This window comes from Nannospalax galili, unplaced genomic scaffold (assembly GCF_000622305.1).
Source record: "Nannospalax galili isolate Female #2095 unplaced genomic scaffold, S.galili_v1.0 scaffold161, whole genome shotgun sequence".
Lineage (NCBI taxonomy): Eukaryota > Metazoa > Chordata > Mammalia > Rodentia > Spalacidae > Nannospalax > Nannospalax galili.
In genome coordinates, this window is record NW_008348586.1 from 516135 (window position 1) to 542013 (window position 25879).

The 25879-nt window shown below is 45.9% G+C and overlaps 1 protein-coding gene and 1 long non-coding RNA gene across 3 annotated transcripts in view; one reads left to right on the forward strand and one right to left on the reverse strand.

The window, feature by feature from the left end:
* LOC103743981 overlaps nt 1-25879 on the forward strand; it is a 103764-nt gene that overhangs the window by 5029 nt on the left and 72856 nt on the right. The window lies entirely within an intron of this gene.
* Nucleotides 1120-15634, reverse strand: Scd (stearoyl-CoA desaturase). Of its 2 annotated transcripts, XM_029569607.1 has the most exons (7): nt 15251-15634; nt 14483-14762; nt 10824-10954; nt 9442-9647; nt 7816-8048; nt 6558-6614; nt 5011-5063 (listed from the first exon to the last, which is right to left on the reverse strand). In XM_029569607.1, the coding sequence occupies exons 1-6, from the start codon at nt 15272-15274 to the stop codon at nt 6595-6597; spliced, it is 894 nt and encodes a 297-aa protein (XP_029425467.1). In that variant the 5' UTR covers nt 15275-15634; the 3' UTR covers nt 5011-5063; nt 6558-6594. The 2 variants fall into 2 exon arrangements, with proteins under 2 accessions (XP_008843775.1, XP_029425467.1); XM_008845553.3 differs by lacking the exon at nt 6558-6614 and having other exon boundaries at nt 1120-5063; nt 15251-15629.

A 25879-nucleotide genomic window follows, 5' to 3' on the forward strand; every position in this document is an offset into this window, starting at 1 on the left:
TTTATTAATAATGTGTATATATGTGATGTTAATTGATGAAATGTCATCACCGTCAACTTAAGTTATTGGCAAAGCTCAAAGTATATAAACCTTTGATTTTGGATACTGAGAATTGGTTTGAGAAAGCCAGGTGTTGTAGCACCTATCTGTAACCCCAGCATTGGCAGTTAGGGGCACCCTTAGGCCAATGTCAGACAAACAAGTTTGAGGAGTTCAAGCTGTACATGAGACCATGTCTTGAGAGAAAGAGAGAGAGACAGAGACAGAGACAGAGACAGAGACAGAGAGAATGAATGAATGAATCTTACTTTATAATGAATCATGGTTCTTGTTCAAGGTTTGGGGAACCTTAAGACCAGAAAGTCAAGTGAACTGGAAGAACTGGTTTCAGAATTTATGGAAGCCTAGGTATTAGTGGAGACTCTTGCTGGAATATGGAGCTTATATAAACTGTAAGACCTGCTCACTCTTTTCCACAGGTGAATTCTCAAAGTAGTAAGAGCTAAAAGCTTAAGAAAAACCTAAACCACATTATCCACCTTCTGGTCATGAAGCCCTATTTCAGGAATTCAAAAACCTCTCTGGACTGTTTCCTTTCCTTGGGATATTAAGGAGTTATCCCTGCAGGCAGGACATTCCAGAGCCTGGACTGAGCAGGACTCCTGCAGGACTATGAGGTAGTAAGAACTGCTCTCCCAGGAGGTGGTAAGAACTGTTCTCCCAGGATCTCCAAGCTGGGTCCCTGTGGCCATATGACACAAGGAGACCAGGCAGTCCCCAGACTGAGATATCAGCTGATGCTGTGTTGATTTAATGCCAGCAGACTCTTGGTTTCCTGTTGCTGGAGTTTAACCTCAAGTTACCCTTGGGAAGGGCAGGCAGGTTACTGGGGTATGACTCAATCCTTGTAATTTCTACTTTTTTTGCTCTTAAAAGTTCAGGACATGAAGGCTGGGGATGTAGCTCAGTTGTAGAGTACTTGCCCAATATGAGGAAGGCCCTGGGTTCCATGCCCAGAATATTTTGTGGGTGTATGCGAGATGAATTGTTCCCTACTAATGGAGAGGCCACACAGACAACTTGATTATATCATAACCAAAAAGCTCCAGACACAGTGCGCCCAGATTCATTTAACTTTTATTAGTAACAAACACAATCTCAGATCAATACAACTAGCTTCAAGAGTGGATATTAATAGAAATTACTCAGAATTATCCTTGAGTCACACATAACTACCCCACATAAAAAAGGAGAAAATCCCACCCAGGTAAGGAAAAAATTTCCTGCATGTTTTCATGGCAGTGAGTAGGCACTCTCACACTCCCACCAATTAATTATATACACTTCAATGAGCACAGTCAGCCTCTGGAAAGAACAATGCAGACTAACAATGGCGCCTAGCACATATGGACATGTTAAGGTCATGGTGGATACTGCTATGAAAGTCTGCAAGACATGAGAGTTCTTCTGCTGAGGATCCCAAAATGCTTCATAAAAAGCTTTAGTCACACCTCAAAACTGCCCCTTGAGGTAGGTCAGTATTATTACCCCATTTTATCAAAGGAAAAGTGAGGCACATTAGAGTTAAGTGACTTGCTCAGAGCAATAGTTTCATTGTGTCCTCCAAAGTTCATGTGCTGGAGACTTAATTCACAAAGTTTGAGAAGAGAAACTGTTAGGTGTTTAGCTCAGGAAGTTTTTGAAGAGACCGATGACCTTATCTCTGGGGTGGGTTTGTTACAAAGGAGGGGGTCACACAGCAAGTCATACATAAGAGAGGCCTTGGCTTTAGCCACCAGTGATGGTGGTCACTTTGCTTACCTTTGACACTAACCCATCTGAGCTACACCAAGAATACCCTCAGGTACTATCAAATCAAGGAAAAAAAACTCTCTGTTGCCTACCACCATCATTATTTCATGTTTAACAATAATGATAATAGGACAATAAAATGCACTCAAATTATTTCTACTCTCCATCAAATTTTGAACATTTAATGAAAACATCTTTAAGAAACTTTCCAAAATGAAGCCCACGAGAGACTTCTGAAAATACCATACTGACAATCCTCCAACCAGGTTTGTGTTTATACCTGCTATATCTGCAGGATTTAGGGGTTAAGGGAGTCTAGAGAAGGAGTGAAGACAGACTCATATGCAATACATATTAGAAAAGAGGTAAGGCACTCAAAGTTGTCAGCACACCTACAGTACAAGGACTGTTAGAAATTCACCTTTGAGAAGTTCTGTCACCTGAATTGAGCTTTAGGATCTTGAAAATGGCTGTTCCTCACTGAGCTGTCACACTCCAACCTAAACATCCACTTATACACAGAACCTCAGTCTGGGGTCTCTAGCTAGCCTTGCGTTGTGACAGGGCATGAATCAGATCCACATGATTAGCAGATAAAGGAGAGAAAGCTGATTTTATTGTTCATGTTATAAATCAGACATTAATGACCTGTAGAAGCAAAACTACCCCAGACATTTCCAGAGGGTAGATCAGAGGGATACAAGCCTTTTCTACTTCAGTGAATAGCTCAAAGCATGTGTTCAATTAAATAGAAAAAAAGGTCCTGATCCACAAGTCCACAAGTGAACAGAGCATCTGGCATTGTCCACAGTCAATCCTTATAGCTGCAGGGACAGGAAAGGCTGATGGTTTTCAAAACATTGATGTTATATTTTCATCTAAACTTTCCTATACCATTGTCTGCTCTGGGATGTGCGATAGAGGATGTTCATTAGTTCATGGCCTCTTAGAGACCACATTTCAGTTGAAGCTTTGAGGCACACTTTGCTCCAGTAAGCAAGACCTTTTCTTTGAGGTGAGGAACTGGGAACTTGCTTGTTTTTTTGCAGGAAGGATAAGGGAACCTCTTCTTTTCACAGGCATTGTGCTATCACCATCACCTGCCTGCACTGATCAGCCAGAGCCACCTTGCAGAGCCTGCCATCTGCTCTGACTCACATAGAAAAAACTACTAACAAACCCTTTCACTCAGTGGGTGGGTCACTGAGACAAAGAGTATTTGGTTGGGCTGTAAATCATGAACCAGAGAACCTCTATGAGCCAAGGATATTCCTAGAGGGCCTACCAAGCTTTTCTGAAGTTATCACTGTGGCAGAGGCACATAGGGTAGAGGTAGAGAGGATCTGGAAGCCTCAGAAACGTGGTACCCAGCTCCCCTTGCTAAAGAGACACAGCAGTTCCATGCCCTTTGTAGGACGGGAGTTGCTGGACAGCAAGTCCTGAGTACTCTGAATGCACTTAGGCAGCTATCTGTCCAGGGAAAGAAAGTGCCAGAGAACAGATCAGTAGGGAGAAAAGAGAATAAGACAGAGTCAAGAATCAAGAATCAAGGGTGGATGAGAGATTCCCACCCTGCCTCCCAGGCAGCACTACACACAGGCTGGATAGTCATGGAGCAAGGAACGCAGGGAAGGTTCAACACGGTAGCGAGAAGCCCAGCTTTTACTCAATATGGAAGAATGTGGTGAAATGAATGAAACTAATGTCAAACTAAAACCTTTGGAATGTCTGGCAGTGTGCTCCCAGAGTACTTCGTTTAGTTTTACCTCTCAGCGGCTACCTGCTGAAGCCATCCCTCAACCTCTCCATTTCCTGTGCAGCAATGGGAGGAACAGACAGGTCATCCCTTTCCTCCTGCCTTCCATTTTTCTTTAGCATAGCTTTTTCAAAATGAAATATTTTCGTGTTCTAAGCAAAGAAAATTTTCACCTTGTTTTGTATGTTTATGCTTGACCCAAGTCTACCTGCTAAAATCTGCCATCTTTTGGTTGTTTGGAAATGGCATAGTAACCCTATCACTATGAGGTGGGTGACTAACATTCTGAGGATGCAGAGCAGAAAGATGAAGAAAGCCAGATGAGCAGTCCATCCTATTCCCGAACTACCAGCTACTGCATTCAGCAAACTGGATGCACCTAACCCGAATACTTTTTCTATGAAGAAAGAAATCTCCTTGTTACTAAAAACTAAAGTCCTCCCCTAACACAGACCACTTAGGATCTCCCCTTTATTTTCAACCATTGATTTACTGTTGTGATCTAATCCCACCAAGCTCCAAGGCTCAGAGTAAGGAGAGAAAGGAAGCATGTCTTTGCTAGGTAGGCCACTGGATATAATCACCCTAGATTCCTTCTCTTCCTTTCTCTCCCACTCTTACTTAGGAATCATGTCCTCTATGCCAACTCTTCTCTTCTGATCATCTACTTGCTGTACCAAATGAAGATTATTTTCCCATTCCATCTAGACAAGCCCATACTTAAGTTAATTAACGGGGGAACTTCCAGGAAAGTTTTATTGCATTTCACCTTTGAGTCAGCTATCTTGAAGTTTAGATCCAGGAAAGAAGTATCTGGTAGCAAAGATCAGACATCAGAAAAGTTGCATAGGCTTTGGAAGTTGGACACAGACCCGTGGCTGACCAGCTGTTTGCCTGGGAGGCAACCAGACAGAGAGGAAGTGATAGAAACGAAGTAAAGTGCAATGGAAATAGAGAAAGGGCCTAATACCTTAGCATCGCAATAGCAAATTTGTTGGCTTTTAATACTCCTTGTTTAGAATATCCAAATTTATTATTATGTAAAGTTGGTGCATAAAATTGTATGCATTTATCATGGTGTATGTTTGGAAGCATATATAGTGTGGAATGGTTAAACTTAGCTAATTAAAATATGTATTACCTCAAAGTTACCAAATCTTTCTCATTTTAAAAGAATACTGTACTGGAATAGGTTAAAAGCATCATCTTTAGCATCCTGGTAGCATTATTCAATCAACAGAACATCAAACCTCTGCTCAGATGACTTTTACAACAGGAACTCAGGAGCCCAAAACTCAGTCACTCTTGTGGCTTCCATCCCCGGTTCTTTTAATCCTGGCTAAGACAGCGGCCTTGGATACTTTCTTCCGGTCATAAGCCAGGCCGAGCGCGGCCATGCAGTCGATGAAGAACGTGGTGAAGTTGATGTGCCAGCGGTACTCACTGGCTGAGTAGTCAAAGGGGAAGGTGTGGTGGTAGTTGTGGAAGCCCTCGCCTGGAACAGAAGCAAGGGGAGCAGTTAGGGAGCTGGGTGGATGGCTGCTTCCTCCTCTCTGCACACTTCTTACCTAGTGGGTACCTTCAATCTTGAACCCTGTTGTTGAATGAAAGATGGATCCATTGTCTTGTATTATGATGCCCTCAGAGGCATCTTAGGCAGGGAGTTGACAGGTTCTACTCACCCCTGCCTGTCTGGGAGTCTTTGTCAGAGGAAGTTTCTATCAGAGGATCAGAGGATGAGAGAAAAGCTGGTCCTGCCAGGAACAGATGTTCCCCTGGAAAATGCCAGAGCTTCAGGAAATCTTGGCCCAAGAACTCAGAGTCTTTGCATAGATGCATGTGTTCAGGAGAAAGCAGGAGCCAAAGAGAGAATTTGGGCAGCGTTTCTTCCAGAGGTAACAAACAAGTACTCCTTCCCACACTGCTGTCGCCCTCTATGAGGCTAGGAATTTCCAGCAGGAGGGGCAGCTTCTGCCAGTCAGAAAAATGAAAGCTCGGCTTTGAATTCTAGTTTCCAGAACTTTGATTCTGGGTTTGGGGAGGTGCTTTGGTAGGACTTGAGAGTCTCTCTAACATCAATTCTGACAGTTCCCAAAAAGAATATTTTTGACAGAAAAAACAAATACATTCTGGATTCAAGACTTCTGTCATGGGTGATATGTTTGCCACCTATTGGCAGAATTTTTCTTCCTGAATCCACTCCAGCACCAACCAACTGACCCTTATCAGGTGGGCTGAAGAACAGCTATTAAGAAGCTGGGTGTGGTGCCCATACCTTTAATTCCAGCACCCGGGAGGCAGAGGCAGGTGGATCTCTGTGAGTTGAGGCCAGCCTTGTCTACATAGTAAGTTCCAGGCCAACCCGTGCTACACAGTGAGACCCTGACTCAAAAAACAAAAATAGCTAATAAAGGAGATTATGGGACCTTGAAGACAAAGATGACCCCAAACAGACTAAAGACCAACAGTGAAATGAATGGGAAAGAAATGTAGGAAGTCCTGACAAGGAAATGGGACCAACCAAGCATCTTGAAACATGGACCCCCTCAGTTGCCCATGGTGTGAACTGCGCAGGGGATAGATAGGATGATGCCAAGCTAAGTGGACTGACAGGATGCTGGCTTTCACACCTACTTTCACAGTGAGGTTCTGAGTGAGCACTCAGCAGGCTTCTGTGCCTGATATTTAAGGTAGATTCAGACACCCACAACAACAAAGGAGAGGAGGTTAATGAGTGGCAACTGGGGCAGCAAGAGATCACCCAGGAGGGCTCCAGGGAATGGTCAGCTTTGTCAGAGAGAATATGAGCATGTGACACGAGGAAAGTAACTCAAGAAGAAAAGGATTAGCGTGTCAGGAAGCAGTTGGAGGGGAGTGAAGGGTAAGACAAGAACAGGTTTGGAAAAGTGATAGGAGCCAAGACAAAGGAAGACATTGGCAGCCACTTGGAACTGATGATCCCAAGGAAGCTGGGACAGGGGGACCTTACATGACTCAGTCCAGATGATTCCGTTTCTATGAAGACATCAGATTTGTATAGCATAGGCTTTATTTCAAAGATGGGCCAAAGTAGGAACATGCAAAAAAAAAAAAAAAAAAAAAAAATGGTAGAAAGGAAGGGATACATAGAACCCCAAAAGAAATAGGAAGAAAAAAAAGTTTAAATAACATTAAAGATAGTAAATATGACTTGGGATGAGAATATGCAGGAGTATAAGGCAGCTATTAATTAATGTTAGGCAGTGATATGCATGGACCTGTGAGCAACGTGTTCTATTGTACTGAATGCACAGTAGCTCTGACCAATGATGAGAAGAGGCCACTGGGTCCTCACAGGGAAGCATTTGAGGCTTTAATCAAAGTCCATATTCACTTGGAAATCAGAACAGGCTAGTTAGAGACAGATGACAGACTTTTTTCTTTGATCTGGCAGCTATCACTGGAATTTTAGAGGAATACTTTCAAGAATAGCCAACATCAGATCATGCAGAAGGAACTGACAAAACTATGCTTTAGCAGAAGATTCCCAGTGTTGGGGGAAGGTGAGTTCCTAGCACAGGACAGGAGAGGAAAAGAAAGAACAAGAGGAGGCAGGGTAGTTAGTAGTTAGAAAGAAAAAAGTTACGGCCCGGCTCTTCAGCTGCCACTGGGGGCTGATAACACGTAGCCCACACTTAGCAGAACAGCATTTCTAAGGCAGTGGGGAAATAAACACATGACAAATGGGGCATACTCAAAAATTATTGAACCAAATTAGAGTTATTTTACACAGTATGGTGATGTGAACCACTAGGCACACAGGCTACCCAGGTAACACTGGTGCTCTGTATTTATGTATATCTTGGGCTACTAAGCAAAACTATAGACCTGCCAGGTGAATGAGGAAAACTCAGAGGCTTATAGGTAGCATTTCAAAATTATTTTACAAGCCTGGTCTCCATAGCAAATTCAGGCCAGGGGTGGCTACAGGGAGACCCTGTCTCAAAAAGACCAAAAAAAAAAAGAAGAAAAGAAATTATTTCGCAATCTAAAATCAAAAGCAGGATTTTTTTGCCCTTTCTATTTTACATTGAGTTGTTGCCTGACTCTCATGAGGATTTCCCAATACATTTCCCCTCAGTTTTATGATGGAAAAACTGAACTATACAGTGCTCATAAAACAAGTCATTCTGGTTCCTCTGGCTCCTAAAACAAATACTCAACCAGCAGACCACGAGACATGCTCATGCTGGGGACTACTGACTTACCAACAGCACCTAGAGAAACCAGGATATTCTCCCGAGACTCAATGTTCTTGTCGTATGGGCGATATCCGTAGAGGTGGGCGGCACTGTTCACCAGCCAGGTGGCGTTGAGCACCGCAGTGTATCTCAGGAAAGTGCTAACATACAAGCTGTTTAGGAAAGTTTCACCCCAATAATACCAGGGCACCAGTGTAGGCAGAATGAAGCACATCAACAGGAGACCGGGCTTGTAGTACCTATGGTGAGAGATCAGACATTGGGTTCATGGAGAGAGGACTCTCACACCTACCTGGACTGTCCACTCTAACTAGATAGGGAGGGGGCAGATATCGGCAAGAGGAAAGGTGGCCCCCCAAAAATCTCTTGAGCCCAGTGTTATCTCACCCTTTAGTTGAGGTGATGTGGATGCAGTAAGACTTTTTAGGATCATCCCACTAGATGCCAGTGTCTTGAACCGGAATACTGTCTCCTGTCACAACTTTTCCTGACTATAAATCTATTGCTCTTTATTCACAAGAGCATAAGATCATGCTGATTACACAGGTTAGGATCAAATCATGGTCTCAGTCAATTCTGCTGCCTGGGCTGTTGTCCATTGGCCTTTGGCTTCTTTGTCTTGCTGGGTAACATCTTTGACAAGACATGTGTGGCAACTGTTGGGCTGCTATTTGCTACTATCTATCACCTTGTAGGCCTTTGCTCTCTCTCCTTTATCCCTAGGAGGCATGCTGAGTGTCCTTAATCCCCTACAAGTCTCTGTCCCTCTAGAGGCCCTGTCTTACTCTTCATCCCAATATAAACCAGGTCACCAACATCCTAAGGGAATTGACTGCCCTCAGCAGTCACATCTTCTACTTTGGTGTCACTGACATCCCTTCCATCTAGTGTTCCAGCCTTGTCACTGTTTCCCGAACTTGCTAACTTGCAGCCCTGCCCACTTACCTCTGACTTCATGGTTATTCCCACCTGTTTAGAGAGCAGCCTCTCCAAAACACTCTGACTGTGCTTCATGCTGCTGAAGAATCCTTAAGTGGTTCCCCATGACTGACTGAATTAATACCGAGTCTGCTTCAGGACTTCACATGAAGGACATCAGTATGTTCTACAGCCCTGTTTCTGCCACATGCTGTGCTTCAGGAACATGCTTCAGGCATTAGCTCACTGTGGCACTGCCCCTGCCCACCCATGCTTTTGAGTCTCTGTCTTCAGGTGGATTCTGATGCTACTTTGCTAATAGGTCCGTCTGTTGTGTGTCCACTGGGCTATAGCTCCTCCGTGGACACAGTGCACACAATATTTCTCTGCCTTGTTCCATGGTTATTGGGGGTTATCCCTTCAACCCTATGTAGGCTGAAAATTCCTTGAAGGTAAACAAACATTCAGCTGCATTAATTTTTGTGAGTCAGACTGTCTCAGATCAATGAATACTTGTTACATTTAATTGGTTGTATTAAGATGACTCAGACAGAATCAAAGCAATAAACTATGGCTGTGTGCCTATTGGATGCTGAATTGGGAATTTATATGATTTTGAACTTTCATTTATCATAAGTCCTAAGAGAAAAGGTAGAGTCCCTTAGCCCCATAGTCCTCCAGCCACATCCCCAGCTCTACCCTCCCTTCACTTACTTCCTCTGGAACATCACCAGTTTCTCGGCTTCTAGGTCAGACATGTCCAGTTTACCGCCCTTCTCTTTGACAGCTGGGTGTTTGCGCACAAGCAGCCAACCCACGTGAGAGAAGAAAAAGCCACGACGGGAATTGTGAGGATCAGCGTGGGTTTCTGAGAACTTGTGGTGGGCGCGGTGATCTCGGGCCCATTCATATACATCATTCTGGAAGGACAGAAGAGAGGAACCCAGTATTGAGAAGAGATGCCCTCCTGGGAGACTTCAGTGCCCAGATGTCTGCAGGAGTCTGACTCCAAAAGAGGCATGGGGTGTCTTCTTTTGGGTATTTGTCCCTGGAGCTTATGTGGAAATGCAATTTTTAGTTCTAGAGCACAGGAATTAGCTGAAAGCGGCATCGTGGGAAGAAGGAAGGTCAGAACACTCAGTGTCAAGACCTGGAACAAATTCACTTTCCTGTTTTCTTCTCTTTCTTTCTTTCTTTCTTTCTTTCTTTCTTTCTTTCTTTCTTTCTTTCTTTCTTTCTTCTTTTTTTTGGTCTTTTTGAGACAGGGACTCCCTGTAGCCCCAGCTGGCCTGGAACTCATTATATAGATCAGGCTGGCTTTGAAATCACAGAGATCCGCCTACCTCTGCCTCCTGAGTGCTGGGATTAAAGGTGCGCGCTACCACGCCCAGCTCCTGTTTTCTTCTTATAAACTCCATACCACAAGCTATCCTGTGCCCATTGTTATAGATTAACAACTACGACTCACTCTCCCCTCATTTTATATAGCCAGCTTCAATACTTGACCTAGCCAAAGTAGTAACTTCAGATAGGCCATGGTTGCTCTGTCTAACCTTTCAGTAACTCAGTTTATTTATCTATAAAAGATTGATGATACCTACCTCCAAAGATGACTGTGGGAATTTAATGTGTGAGCTTATATCAAGTGCTTAGCAGTAACCAGCACAGCCAGTGCCATACAGAGCTCCCAATTCTGTGACATATCACCTTCAATCCCATTGTGGTGACATTCTAAGATAGTCACAGTAAAGCATGAGTTACTTATTCATTGAGCATCCAGGAAACCAGAGTTAGTGTACAGACTGTACATCATGGCCTTTTAGGCTGAAGGTTTGCAACAGTGATAGTGTGTGAGATCACAGGGGCCCTGGGATGACAAATGAACTTATACCTGGACAGCCTTTCCTATTTGCTTCCCATTTCTCTTCCCAATAATGATCCCATCTTGCAAGGACCTCAGCCCTGAACCTGCAGCACTCAAGGTTACCACAGGAAACTGGGAAAAAGAGTTGGCTGTTCTAATAACTCTTCTTTGGGCACTGATTTCCCTTTACTCTACCATGAATCATTGATGGGTAGAGAGAAAAGCTTCTTACCTGGAAAGCCATGGTGTTGGCAATGATGAGGAAAATCCTCAGAGGCAGCCTCGCTTTGTAAGTTCGGTGGCTCCACAGACGATGAGCCCCAGCTGTGATGCCCAGGGCACTGATTACATAGCATAAAACCGCTGAAAGACAAGACCATGGTAAATTTCATTAGAGATAGTATGGCAAGGATGGTCTCCTGACACCAGTGTTTGTCTCCTTTGAGTTTGGAATATCTGTTTTCCATCAAACCCTAAGAATCCCTTAGTATCTGAAGCCTAGAAGCTTTTGCTACTTAAAAAAATAACACCACTTTCCAGTATTAGTACCTAGGATTGGAGATGAACGAAGGAGCCCCAGGAACTAAAGAGGCAGCAATACAAAAGAAATAGGCTCATGCTACTTGTCACTGATAGCCTTTAGCTGACCTGCTCTCAAAGTGCATAGGCCTGTAGACTGTTCCAGTAGAGCCTAAGACCATAAGATTATTCTGAGCTCTAGACTGTTCCAGTAGAGCCTAAGACCATAAGATTATTCTGAGCTCTAGACTGTTCCAGTAGAGCCTAAAACCATAAGATTATTCTGAGCCAGGCATATTGGTGCACACCTTTAATCCCAGCACTCGGGAGACAGAAGCAGGTGGATCTCTGTGAGTTCACGACCAGCTTGGTCTACATAGTGAGTTCCAGACCTGTGCACTAAGCAGTAGGAGGAGCCCTAAGTTATAGTGCACATGGAAATGATGCAGCTGATACAACAGCATTTCACTACTGTAGTAGGGGCTGCATCAATTTAAGAGACAGTCAGCCCTGGAGAGTCACATTTGCAGTGTCCTAAGCTTTACCAGTGACGTGAATATTATCATATTCACTACAGGCTTTGAATGGAGTAAGTACTATAATACTGTACTTTAGAGTTGAGGAAATAGATTCTAAGAGGTCAGGTGTAAACAAGATCACACAACTAGCAAAACGAGCCATCGTTTGAAGCTGGTTCTCTGTCAAAAAGAAGTTTATGTTCCAGTTCTACCTACCATCTACTCTACTAGATCTGTGAGTAGTTCTCATTTCTCCTTTGCCACTTCCCTTTGTCAGCCTAGACCTTGTTGATTTTTTTTTTTTTTTTCCCTTTTTTGGCCTTTTGGAGACAGGTCTTCCTGTAAACCCCTGCTGACCTGGAACTTCCTATGTAGACCAGGCTGGACTTGAACTCACAGAGATCTGCCTGCCTCTACCTCCCCAGTGCTGGGATTAAAGGCGTGTATCATCACGCCCATATCAGACTTTGTCAGTGTTAATTATAGACAATTCTAGGAAATGCAATTGAGCATCAAGACACTTTTCTGCCTTGTCATCTTCTAGGCCTGTAAGCTTAAGAAGACACTAAAGGAAGTACTGTGCATACCTAGCTCATCTGATTGCCAACACTACAATACTGGGACTGAGGCCTTGGTAGGGTAGAAACTGTTGATAGTATTTCACTCTTAGGGTGAAGCAGAAACAATGGCTCCTGAGGCCACAGAACTTAGTTGCTGTGGGGAGATACCACACTTTGTATAAGCTGTCCTATGTCCTTCTAGAACAGAGATAGCCGTTTCTTAGCAGCCTCCTCTGCCTCCTACATAACACCATTTCCTCCTAAAGGATCCCTGGGAGAGCCAGTGTCTGTCCTAAAGAAAGCTCTGGCATATTGTCTTAGAGCTGAGGGTGAAGCCCCAAGTGTTTCCTGTCCCTGGTCATGTGCACGGGATCTGACCACACTACCTGGAGAAACCCCAGGGGACCACTAGCCCTGCAATCAACAGGAGGAATGAAAAGATTTGCCATAAGATAGAAGTCCTAAATTTCATATCAAGGAAGCACACATGTTGGTTTCATGTTGCAGATGGCTCTGGGACAGTCACTCTAGACCACATATGGTGTCATCTTTTTTAAAAGCCTTTTAAAGATTTACTTATTTTTATTGATGTATATGAGTGCTTTGTCTGCATGGATTATGTATATGTCTTGTGCCTATGGAGATCAGAAGAAGGTATTGGAGCCTCTAGAACTGGATTGATAGATGGTTGTTAACCCCCATGTGGGTACTGGGAACAGAACCAGGGTCCTATGCAAGGACAGCAAGTGCTCTTAACCACTGAGCCATCTCTCCAGCCCCATAAAATGCCATCTCACCAGGGGAACTGGGATAAGAACATAGGAACTCTGGGGCCTATTCTACCCAAACCTTTTCAGTGCATCAAGAGTCCTTCCTTGTCCCCCAGGGGATGGTTAGCATCCACACTGGTGGCTATGAAACATCTCAAAAATTGCCCCAAGAAGTGGGCTGGAGGGGTTTTGCCATCAGTCCTCAATGTTGTCAGATGTTTCTTTAGCACTGGGGCCTCCCTCAGAGTTTGCAAAGAGAATGAAGAAGGCTCTGGAAATAGCTGCTTCAGGAGAAAGGCTGGTAAGACATAAAACTAGTCTAAGGAACATGGCCTTCCTAATCCTGACAAAGCACTGTTGTCTCTACTTGGTACCTGGAAAAACTGCAGATCTGAGAAAAGGAAGCTGCTCAGATCTAGGGCACCTGGAAAATTTCCAAGACAAAGCTCCAAGGACCAGATCTGAGTGCCTAGAAGTCCTAAGATACCCAGGGCAGGGGGAGTTAACACCTGGCCATCAGCCATCTTATACCCTTACTGTTTAAGAAAGAGCTGCCAGAAAAGTACTCACATCTGACACTCCTCCAGAAGACCTTCCTTGTCTTCCACAGAGGCACCCCAGCTAATTCCTCAAAGCAGTAAGTGTCCCCAGGTGTGCAGAGTTCCTGCTCCCTACTTCCTGATTCAGGCTTTAGGCAGTAGAGATGGCAATCCTGTCATCTGCCCACACCCACAGATCCCTGAGCTGAGCTAGGGCAGGGACACGGTGGCAGCAACCTTGAAGGTTCTATCCTCTGCCAATGAGGGGTCAACAGGAAGGACTATAGTTAGAAGGTACTGGGTCCTAGGTACTTCATGGCCTCAGGACACAAGGGCAGGAGCAAGAACCATTTTTGCAAACTTATTTCATTCTAAGAATATCTTGTTTACTGTCATGTGCTGTACCCTGCAGATCTCCTGGAGTAGTAAAGTCACATACCTGAGGACCTGGGTTGTAAGGAACTTGCTTCCTCCAGGGCAAACCAGCCTGGTCTAGCCATGGGGATGAGGTTCGATTAGTTGTAAGGATAGCTCTCTACTATTCTTTCATTTACAGTAACTTGCTCTGTTCCCTTATTGAACTGGATATGAGCAGCCCCTGGGACCCCTGCTCTGGCACCTGATTCCCATGCCCAAGTAGGGCTTGTTTCTCTAGTCAGGAAGGACTGATGCAGGGCTGAGATAGGCAGTGAAGTGAGTGACTCACACAGAAAGGCTTGTTCAGGGACAGCTGCCTCTCTTCCTCAGGTCTGTCCCTCCAAGGCCCCTGGACACGGGCTCAGCATCCATGATAGGGGACTCCTAGAACTGGCACTCCTGAATCCCAATCCTGCTAGGCTCTGTCCCAGCTGAGTCAGTTCATCAGAAACCAAAGAGAAAAGGGAAAATTGAACAGAGAAGAGCTGCTGCCTTGGGCCACACCCCACCTCATTAGAAAGCAGAGAAAAACTTGGGGTACTAGCTCAGGACAAGGGGAGCTGCTCACCAAAGAGGCAGGTGTAGAGCTTGCAGCTGGGAATCAGCGTGATCCCATACAGGGCTCCCATGTGCAGCAGGGCCATGAGGATGATGTTTCTCCACACGTACTCCAACTTGGGCGGGGGGCCCTCTGCATCCTGGTAGGTGGGGTCATGTATGTCTTCTTTCATTTCGGGACGTATGTCTTCCAGATAGAGGGGCATGTTCTTCAGCTTCTCTTTTCCATTCTGCGGGCCCCCAGAGGGAGGCTCCGTGATGGTGGTGGTGGTCGTGTAGGAGCCAGAGATCTGCAAGGAGAGGGGCTAAGAGAGTCAGGAGGGCAGAACTGGGGGTCCTGGTAGCACTTCGCCCCCCTAGTGCAGCTGCAGAAAGGGCTCAGTAAAAGGCTCAGACCCTTGCCTCACAGCCCAGGTTACACGAGGCTGGGATGTACTCTGAGATTAATCAGGGACGTTTCCAGAAACTGTGCAGATCCACTACAGATAAAACCACAAGATAAACGGCCAGTAGGAGAGAGGGGTGAAACGTTCGTACCCCTGGCAACACAAAGGAAATCCGCGTGCAGATAAAGGTACCTGCGAGACTCGCTTTTCTTTAAAGTTTAAAACGCAAAAGTTGGGACTAAATTACAATCCGCACTTCTCGACTGACTGAGCAATAGAGAAAGAGCGAAGCTGTCCGCAGAACATTCAACTCTCTTCCCCGCCAACCAGTCACCTAGAAACCCTGTTCGCGTGGCCGACACGCCGGGCGTGGGCTGTTTCTGGACGCTCACCTTCTGTAGCATGTGGGCTGGCATCGTGGCTCTCGGTTGCTGGGATCACTCTCCCAGGCTGAGACTGAGCGTGGACTTCGGAGTCCGCCGGTGCCGGGCGACCGGTGGAGAAGTGCTGGTAAACTTCAGCTCCTGGCACACTGGACCTGGCTGTGCGCAGAGCTTCGGGAGCTGGGAATTTAAAGGGTAAAGCAGACGATGGGATGACCGTGTCCAATATTTCCTCAGACCCCTTTATCCGCTGCCAGCAAGGGGCAAAGTGCGCAGGGCAGGCTAGCCAAGGCAGCCCGGCGTGGAGAAGTGGGCAGGAGAGGGGAGGGAGCCCAGTGGAGCCAGGAGCAGACCGCCGAGGCGCGGGGATGATGAAGACATCTACACGGTGCAGCTCCAGCCCCCAGCCTCGGGGTAAATGCTAATGAGCCTCCGGTAAACTCTGTCTTGTCATTGGCCAAAGAGAATTTGGTGCCACTTCGTCCAGCCCTTGCCATTGGCTCGGAGCAATCTGCTGTTCCCTCTGCCACCGGCTCCGAACTCTCCCCTCCCCTCTTTTCTCCTAGTCTGTGCCACCGGTTGATGGGTGACTTCTCTCTGGAAGAGAGCTTGGTCCCGCCGTAGGTATGGGGTAAAAACCCAGGAGCTTGGTGAATGGTTCCGTGGGGAAACTGCACCCAGAGCAATGAGAAGTCAGAGTGGCAACTGCCACTCACAACTCCGTCCGGTCTTACTCCCTACCCCCCACCCCCGGACACACCAAGACGCGAACAGGAGGAAACTTCCACTTCTGAGACTGAGGCGGGAGGGCGGGCGCAGCCTACTTTGAGGTGTCTAGCCCCTCAGCTCTAGCCCCGGGGAACAAGGATTTTGTCCCGCCGGCCAACACCGGGATGCTAAGCCAGACCTGCTTGGGTAGCCCAGGCAGACACTGACCTCGCACCGCGCTCAGTCATTGGTCACAATCTTCTGGGGACTGCCTCCGCCTGGAGCTAGAGCCCAATCCCATCCCCAGGCCTACGCGGGCGGGACGTTTGGGAGATTTCTTTGATAGTCAGTTTGGAATTTGAAAATTTTACAAGGAAAGAGACCGGCCACAAAAACGAGGTCTATTCACCTAGCTGCACGTGGAGTCGAAATGGCAGGTATTGCTTGGTCCCTTACCAGCGAATCACAAGAATCGTTTTGTTGAACCCTCACCGGGACCCTGAGCATTGGGTACTCCTTGGCTCCATTTTAAAGAGGAAGAAAGTGAGATGTGGAGAGGTGAAGTAAATTTCCTATGGCCACACTAGCCTACAGTAAGAGCTAGAAACTGAGTACAAAATGCTAGAGATTGTCTCAACAGTGCCTCATGGGTGGGGGAGGGGCCATGAAGCCCCACCCCTCGCTGAGGGGCTATCGCCGGGGAATTGCTGTTGAGGAAGGAGGTGTGGTTTTAAGTTGTCCTTCCGCCAGTAAATAACCTCCCATCTCTGCTACGGCAAGAAACTAAAGTCAGTGTGCTACACACTGTTGAGGAGGGTTCCAGGCTAGGGGGAGAGGGAAGCGAATGAGAGAGGAGAATGGGGGACGAATGAAAATGGCTGAAATTCATTATATTAATGTATGAAAACGCCAAACAACGACAAAAATAAACTGTGAGGCTGGTGCCCAGGTGCTCAGCCCTTCTTGCACCCTACTGCCCTAGGAGCCTGAGTTGCTCACCTCACAGACCTCTCGCTCACAGCCCCATCTTCTCTGCCTGTGGGAAGCCAAAGGGCAGTTTGGACCCAGGCAGGCGATGCATTTACCTAGCTGGCTTCCAGGCCCAGATCTTCCCGGACACTGCCCATCATCTCTGGGAAGAGGAGATAGATACTGAGTAGTCACTGGCTTCTCAGGAAGAGGAATCTGGCATTGCCTGGGAGGAAGTTCTGCGCTCTGGTTTCGAGGACTTGGCAAATCCCTAGCCAGTGACCCAGTTCCATATCCCTGGCCAGTGTAGTGAGAGTGATGAATGGAAGCAGGTATTCTCAGAGACGGACAGCTGAGCTGGTGACAGCTAGGTGCTGGGTGTGAAGGGGAAGTCTCCCTTCAGTGTCTGATCTTCTGATCTGCTTAGTGTTGGTTCTTTTTTTTTTTTTTTCTTTTAATCTTTTTGAAACAGGGTCTCCCTGTAGCCCCAGAGATCTGCCGGCCTCTACCTCCCGAGTACTGGGATTAAAGGCGTGCACACCCAGCCTGCTTTTTACTAGCTGCAAGTCTTTTCCTTGTTCCATCATATTGCTACAGTAGACTAGGGGTGTGCATGTGTGTGTGTACTCTTGTGCACATGTGTGCAGGTGTACTCACCTGTGTGGACACATGTGGAGGCCAGAGACTGACATTAGTGCCTTCCTCTATCACTGTCCACATTATTTTTTGAGACAAGGTCTCTCACTGAGCCTGGCATTCGCTATTTCAGCTATGCTGGCTGGTCAGAGAGCCCAGGGACCCACCTATCTCTATTCCCTGGCACTACAGTTACAGACCCCTACCACATCTGGCTTTTACATGGGTGCTAGGGATCCTAACTCAGATCCTCATACCTGTACAGAAAGCACTTTACCCACAGAACCATCTCCCCACCCCCAACCCCCTGTTTTTTGAACAACAGAAATTGATTTCACACAATTCTGGAACCTAGGAGCGTCTAGATCAAAGCAACAGTAGCTGTGGTGTCTGCTGAGAAACGGTCTCTGGTCCATAGGTGGCCATCTTTCTGCATCTTCGCCAAGGGAAGGACTGAGCTTTGTCTCTAGGGTCTCTATCTTTAAAATAAATTATTTGTTTATTTGTTTGTTTATTGATTGATTGATTTTGTGTGTGTGTGTGTGTGTGTGTGTATAGATGCAGTTGTGCCAGGGCACCAGTGTAGAAATCAGAGGCCAACTTGCAGGAGTCTCTTTCTCTTTCTGCCATGTGGGACTTTGGGATTGAACTCAGATCATCAGACTTGGTGACAAGCCTTTACCCGCTTGAACTGTCTTGCCAGCCCTGGGGTCTTTTTTATTAACAACACTAATGCCAGAGCTAGAGAGATGACTCAGCATTTAAGAGCACTGATTACTCTTACAGAGGACCCGGGTTTGATTCCCAGCACTCACATGGCAGCTAACAACCATCTGTAACTCCAGTTCCAGGGGATCCTCTTCTGACCTCCGCAGGCGTTGCATGACATGGGTGCACTTACACACATGCAGGCAATACACTCATACACATAAAATAAAAATAATAAATAAAATATTAAAGGCACTAATGTCATTCACAGGGACTCAGTCCTCATGATCTAATTACCTCTCAAGCCTCCACTCTAACTCCAAATGCTATCATATGGGGATTAGGGTTCAGCATTTGTATGGTGGGAAGTGGGAGGGTTGGGTATATGGTACTTTCCAGGAAGAAGATTTAAGATTTCTTTAGGAGTGTACCCTTAATTGTGGCTGAAGATGAATCTATATTTGAGATGAACTTTGCTTCTTTAGGATTACTTAACTATATTTCACCCTTTTTTTCTCTAGACCTTAGGTTTCATCAGGAGTATCTGAAAAGCCAAGTTCTCCCGGCACTGAGAGCCACTAGTGCTACAGGTATTATCACCCAGTGCTGGGAATGTTACTTAGGCCAACTGCCAGGACATTCATTGTTTGCAAGAGAAAGCAAGAGCAGGCCTGCCAAGACTCCAATGCAGAACAGGAGTCCTCTGTTCTCTCCAAAGGCAGACTGCTATACTGGGAAGGAAGCTTCAGGAACCTAGAAAAGAGCTGGATTAGAGAGAGTGAGTCTCAGAAAGAAAGGACACTGCCAATCTCACTGTATATTATCAAGACAGAATGGGGACTGACTGGCTCATTCCAAGTTTATCACATGCTGAGAATTGTAACACTTCGTTCAAACCTCAGGAGCTCCCAACTGTGCACAAAATAAGGTTGCTTGATCAGAGTAATATTGTGTAGAAAGTATGAGAGTTGGTATCAGGATTATTAGGTCAGAGGCAAGTTAGAATGAATAAATAGATATGTGATCAAGATTTGTTGGCAATATCATTTACAATCCTGCTGATATTTTAGCATCAAAAGGGAAGATACAGAGCAATCTTGTAAGATGGAGATTAGTGTTAGAAATACTCCTGTATGAAAAGGGGCACACGGTGCCACGACAGTTTTGAAATTTTAAGAAATTAAAAAGAGAGCAAGAAAAGCAATAACAACAACAAAACCCCAGAACGCAGGCCCTATTTAGCCACCTTCAGTAAACAAGCTCCAATAGCAAGAATTCATAGAAACAAATTTGTTTATTTATTCAGTCCTCAAGTGGCCCTCGGTCTACATTTTCAGACAAAGAATTGTTCATCTTCAGGGAAGGTCTGAGAGTGCAAATATGTGCTTGAAAACCATTCTCTGGCTCACTGTCATTCCTCTGGGTGTTATGGCACTCAACCTTGGAAGTACTGAGGTCTCCTTGTCCCACAAAGCATATGACAAGGTGACGCTATAGACCCAGAGGGACATTTCAGTGAGGATTATATTAGATTATCCCTCACCCACACTCTTGAAAATTTGTCACCACTATTGGCATGAACTTACCTAAAACACCATACAGAGTTGAATGATGTGTCAGCTTTACCCACCATCTGTTCTCCTTTCTTAACATGGAAGCCCTGTAGGTACTTCCATTGTGGAAAAGAGAGACCTTCAGATGATCACCTGAGAAATTCTCACTCTAGTTCTCTGACTAAGAATTTGCTTCTTTTGAGAAGATATTGCCCCCCGTCCTGAAACTAGACACAAGATTCAAGTGATGGTTGCCAAACTTAGCATTCTGACTTGATAGATTTTTGTTTCATCATCAGACACCCTAGTTCAGAAAAAGAACAAACTGTCCCAACAATTATGAATTATAAGTCTCTATAAAAGGCCTATACAGATTGACCAACATGACTCAAGATGATTAAAAAACCAAAAACAAAGGGACTAGAGCACTTGAGACAATAGAAACACAAACACTTGAGGGTATTACATATGCACCAATACCAGTGAAAATATTGTTTAATGGGCTAGGGTTGTAGCTCAGTGGAAGAGCACTTGTCTGGCAGAGAGGAGGCCCTAGGTGTGATTCTCCAGTACCATGAAAAAATATTCTGTTTAAGGGATCGGAGAACTGTCTCAGCAGTTAAAAGTACTTGTTACTCTTGCAGAGGACCCTGGTTCTGTTCCCAGCACCTACATGATAGCTAACAACTGTCCATAACTCCAGTTCTAGGAATCAGATGCTTTCTTCTGGTTTCTGTGGACACCAGTCATAGATGTAGCACACTCACATACAACACGTACAATCATATTTTTTTTTTTCGGAGACAGGGTCTCACTATGTAGCTCTGGTGGCTGGCCTGGAAACTCAGAGATCTGCCTGCCTCTGTCTCTCAAGTGCTGGGATTGGATTAAAGGCATGTGCCACCACACCCAGCAACAGTAATTTATTTTTTGGAAACAGGGTCTCTCAGTAGCCCCAGCTGACCAATTTGGCCTATCTAGTAAGTTCCAGGCCAGTGGCCTCTACTTCCTGAGTGCCTGGGATTAACCGCATGCACCACCACGCCGTAAAAAAGAAAATCTTAAAACAATCTTTCTGATGGGCATGTAAGATGGCTCCATGGTAATGGTACTTGCTGCCAAGCCTAACCACCTGAGTTCAATTCCTGGGGCCTATGTGGTAGAAGGAGAACCAACTCCCACAAATTGTCCTGACTTCCACACTTGAGTTGCAGCATGGGAGTCAACACACATACACACACACACACACACACACACACACACACACACATGCACACACACACACACACATATGCACACACACACACACGCACACACACACACACACAAACAAATAAATAAATAAATGTACTAAAAATTGAAAAACAAAAACAAAACCCCAACCATCTCTTTGAGCCAGGTACAGTAAGCTTCAGCTGCATTTTGATGTCTCAAAATTAAAAAGTAAAATAAAAATTTAAAAATTTGCCAAGCACCGTGACTCACCTAATCCCAGCATTTGGGAGACAGAGGCAAATGGATCTCCGTGAGATTGAGGCCAGACTGGGCTAGATAGCAAGTTCCAGGCCATGGGGCTACAAGGAGACCCTGTCTCCCCCCAAAATTTTTATTTTGTTTTAGTTTGGGGTTTTTGTTTGGTTTTTGGTTTTGTTGGTCTTTTTAAGTTGATTTTTGAGAAAGGATCTCCTTGTAGCCCCAGCTGGCCCAGAACTCACTATGTAGATCAGGCTGGCCACATCGATCTCACAGAGATTAACCTTCCACTGCTTCCCGGAATTAAAAGACGTGAGCTACCATGCCCAGCCAGTAATTTTTTTTAAAAAAAAAAAATCTGATACTAGCCAGGCGTGGTGGCATACGCCTTTAATCCCAGCACTCTGGAGGCAGAGGCAGGCAGATCTCTGTGAGGTAAAGGCAAGTCTGATCTACTAGTGAGTTCCAGGCCAGCTGGGGCTACAGGGAGACCCTGTCTCAAAAAGACCAAAAAAAAAAAAAAAAAAATCTGATACTAAAGCCAAGCATGGTGCACGCCTTTAATCCCAGCACTGAGGAGGCAGAGGCAGGCAGATCTCTGTGAGTTCAAGGCAAGTCTGATCTACTAGTGAGTTCCAGGCCAGCTGGGGCTACATGAAGACTGTCTCAGAAAGAACCCCCCACCCCCCAAAAATCTCTGATATTGAATGTGTTCATGTTGTGATGAACATAAACATACATTTATCTGGTCTCAGCAAAGTTAAACAGCCAGGCATCATGCTGCACACCTTTGATCCCAGACCAAAGAGGCAGAGGCAGGTGGACCTCTGTGAGTTTGAGGCCAGCCTGGCCTACATAGTGAGTTCTAAGCTGGGGCTACATAGTGAGACCCTGTCTCAAAAAACAAAACAAAACAATATTACAGAAGGGAGGGAAAATAAGAACTCACAGGCTGAGACCCTTGTTCTGAAATTCACCAAATACCAGCTTAACTTTGGGCAATTCATTCTGTGAGCTTTGATTTCCTCATCTGTAAAATGAAGATAAAACTAATTGTTCTGCAAGGCTGCTTTGACTAAGGATGTGTTGAGATGATTAGTAGAGTATTGGACGCATAGAAAGTTGCAGTGGTTATCATCACTTTGCCATTTGGTCTCCTTCACTTGGGAATTCAAAGTGTCCCTAGTTTTCCTGAGTGTCATCTTCTCTCCGTTGCTCCCATTCCTGCTCCATTAAACTCCCACCTTTATCAAGTTACACATTTAGCAATTTCTACACTTGATCTGAGCTGTGAGGTAGAATCACAATAACTCTACTGATTTCTAAGATTGCTTTTCTGTCTTCTTAAAACTTTTTCTTTCACTCCACTCTACCAAAACATTACTCATGATCCAGCAATTCAACTGCTAGGTATAGAAATGAAAACAAATGTACACATCACAGAAATGCTGGCATATAAATGTTCAGAGCAGCCAAAACGGACACAAGGCAAATCTCTCTCCACTGACAGAAGGATCAGTAAGAAGCAGTGTATCCACATTTTGTCTTTTTGACACAGGGTCTCCCTGTAGCCCTAGCTGGCCTGGAATGCACTATTTAGACCAGGCTGGCCTCAGACTCACAGAGATCTGCCTGCCTCTGCCTCCTAAGTGCTGGGATTAAACACTTGGGCCATCACTCCTGGCTTGTTTGGTGCTGGGCATCAAGCTGAGGTCTTGGCATGTGCTAGGCAAGCCCTTTACCAAGTGAGCTACATCCTCAGCTATCTTTTTTTTTTTTATGTATTTGTTTACTTTTGATAGAGAGCCTCACACTGTCACCCAGACTTGTCTGAAACTCACAATCGTAGCCCAGGTTGAACTTAAACTCATGGCAATCGTCATGCCTCAGCTTCTCAAGTGCTGGGATTATAGGCAAGAACCAACACTTCTGTCTCAGTACAGGAAAACTTACAGGTTAGTGGTTGGAGGAATGAGGAAGAGTGATGGTTAAGGAATGTAGGGTATCTGGAAATGGCAAAACTAACTCCATTTTGTTCTAGCTGACTTTTGCTTTGCCCTGTGTTTTTGTCCAGCCATTCCCACTACAGTCAGTCAGGCAGAACATCTCATGCAGGTAGTCTCAGGGAGTACATTGTTTCTACAATACTGGGAAATAGCCAGGTAGCATGTCCAAATAGCGTCCTCCCTCCCAACTATACCTGCATCTCCCTGGAGCCCATTGTTTCTGCAATTCTGAAAAACTTGTTTTCCTAACTGAAACTTTTGTTAACTGCAAACCTCTTTGTTAACTGACCTGTTCCTGATCTGATGGTGATATGATGTAGTTATGATTTTTGGCTTTGCCCTTGGAATGATTTAATTGTGGTTGTAAGCTTTATAAACCCCCTCTGCCTCCCCTGGGATGGAGAGTTCTTTGGGGCATTAGCTTTCTCTCTGACACTGGCTATTAATAAAGGACTCCTAATTCGACCATCACCATATGGCGTTCCTATGTGCCTCTTGTGTTATTGCAATCTTTGGGTGGGGGGGTAATGAAAACAATTTAAAATTGATTGTGATGATGACTTTGTAAATATCCTTAATGCCATTAAAAGCTTATGATTTAAATCGATTTATACTGCATAGAAACTGTATCTTTAAAATACTTTCTTAAAGTCAATATAACTTCAGTCACTGCAGATCCTGAGATTGTGTCAGCGGGCTCAAATAAACAAGCACCCTGAGACTTGTTATGCAACCAGCCCCACATATCTCTCCATCCACACTAAGCATGGCCTTGTGGCATTGGGACAAGAGGTCAGAGCTACAGAAACTGCCCTCATCTCCCTGGACCTCTTGGGCATGACAGGACTGCTTGAGCAAGGAGGGATAGAAACCCACTCTGCTCCTGCCCCAAGGCGGTCTCAGTCAGCTCCATAAATCAGAAGATCTCTGAGGCTGCAGGCTTATCCCTGACCAGGGTCCAAGCCCAATTCCAGGGGGCAGACAGCTAGGAGAAATGGTGCAAGTGGACTTCGCCTCTCTCTGCCCAGGCAGCAGGGTCCAGGCTTGTTTGGCTTCTGGAAGAGACGTGAAGAAATAGCAGTGGAGTGCCTACCACGCAGAGCGTACAGTCCACTCATTCTGCACATGTTACTGAGACATCCACAGGGCCCTGGGCTCAGGGTAAGAGTCAAGGGAAACCCTCAGTAGGTCTCTTCTGGAGAAAATCTCCATTTCTCCAGCTGATAGACTCAGCTCAGGGGTGTCATAGACTCCCAGGGGAAGGCATCAGCCAGACCAGCCTGGGAGAAGTAGAGAGATTTCGTGGAGGACACAGTAATGTGAAATCTCAAAGAGCTATTGGAGTCAAGTGTGGAGAGGATCAGGGGACAGTTCAGAGCCTAGCATAGGGAACAGGAATCTAATGTGACACTACACAAACTAGTGCCTTTGGTACATGGCTCTTCCCCAGGCTAGAGAGCTGGTATCATGGGTTGTTCACCATAGGCCCTGATAATAAAGAGGTCAGTCAACTTGTACCTGAGTTACCAGATGTGTCTGTCCACACAGTGTACAGAGCTGTGTCCACATTCCTCTCACTCTCCCCGCTTCTCCCCTATCCAACACAGAACTGGAATATGTGTGTAGATTGTGTGCACATGCCTATATATGCCCACAGGCCCATGTCTGCACACAGGTGTTGGGATCAGGAGCTGTGGACTCTGCCAGGCTGTGACCACCGATCTCTGGGACCTAACATAGCTCTGCAGACCACAGTGGTATGGCTGGGACACTTCATGTCTCAGGGGCAGAGTGTGTGATCGAGGGCTGACAGTCTGGGCAGCTGAGACCTGGGGACAAAGGTCTCAGGTCAGGGCCAGAGCTAGAGCTTTCTGTGGTGGCCTGACCCTCTCTTCCCAGGCCCCAGGCCACTCCTTCCCTCTTGTACAAACCTGCAGCAGATCTTTCCCCCAGTCTGCAGAACCAGCATACATGTGAGCCTTCCATATGGATGGTTACAGAGAACAGGCTGACACAAGCCCTGCGCCTCCAGTGGCAAATTAATCCATGGAAAGGAATGTCCTTCTAGTCCTGACTCAGCTTCTGGGCCCATGAGGGGACACAAGAGTGGCTTGCTCTAGGTCTGTGTCTGTGGTCAGAGAGAAGCACCCCCAGTGCCTCCCTGAAGTGACCAAGTGCCCAGAGGGAGGTGTTGGCTGTCCTCAGAGTCCTGAACCAGTGCCTCCCTCTTTTTCGATTAGGAGCAAGAAACAGATTGCAGCAATTGCTGCCCCCACAGAGGTCAGATCCTGCCCTCTACTCTTGTCCTCTCCCTGGTTGCTTCCCCTGCAAGGCTCCTTTCCTGTCTCCAAGTAGCTTTGGGTGCCACAGGGGCAGCCAGCCTACTCACCCTGCCTTCCTTCACCCTACAGTAACCTTGCTGTACTGATATCACCCTTGTGTCTCACTGACACAGCACTGAGCAGACCATAGCAGGGCTGTGAGGTCCAGAGGGCAGCTGGCCATGACCTAACCTAAGCTTCCCCGGAGTGGGAGCCAGGAGTGTGAGACTCTCCCTTACCATTCCATCTCTCTGTGCCAAGGTA

What these genes read in the sequence shown, in the direction of transcription:
- Scd (XM_008845553.3), bottom strand. Translation starts at nt 15,274, where the DNA reads ATGCCAGCCCACATGCTACAGAAG. An exon ending in CCAACACCATGGCTTTCCAG is followed by an intron (nt 9,648 to 10,823) that starts GTAAGAAGCTTT and finishes CTGTCCTTCCAG; the next exon opens with AATGATGTATATGAATGGGC. An exon ending in CTGGTGATGTTCCAGAGGAA is followed by an intron (nt 8,049 to 9,441) that starts GTAAGTGAAGGG and finishes CTCTCACCATAG; the next exon opens with GTACTACAAGCCCGGTCTCC.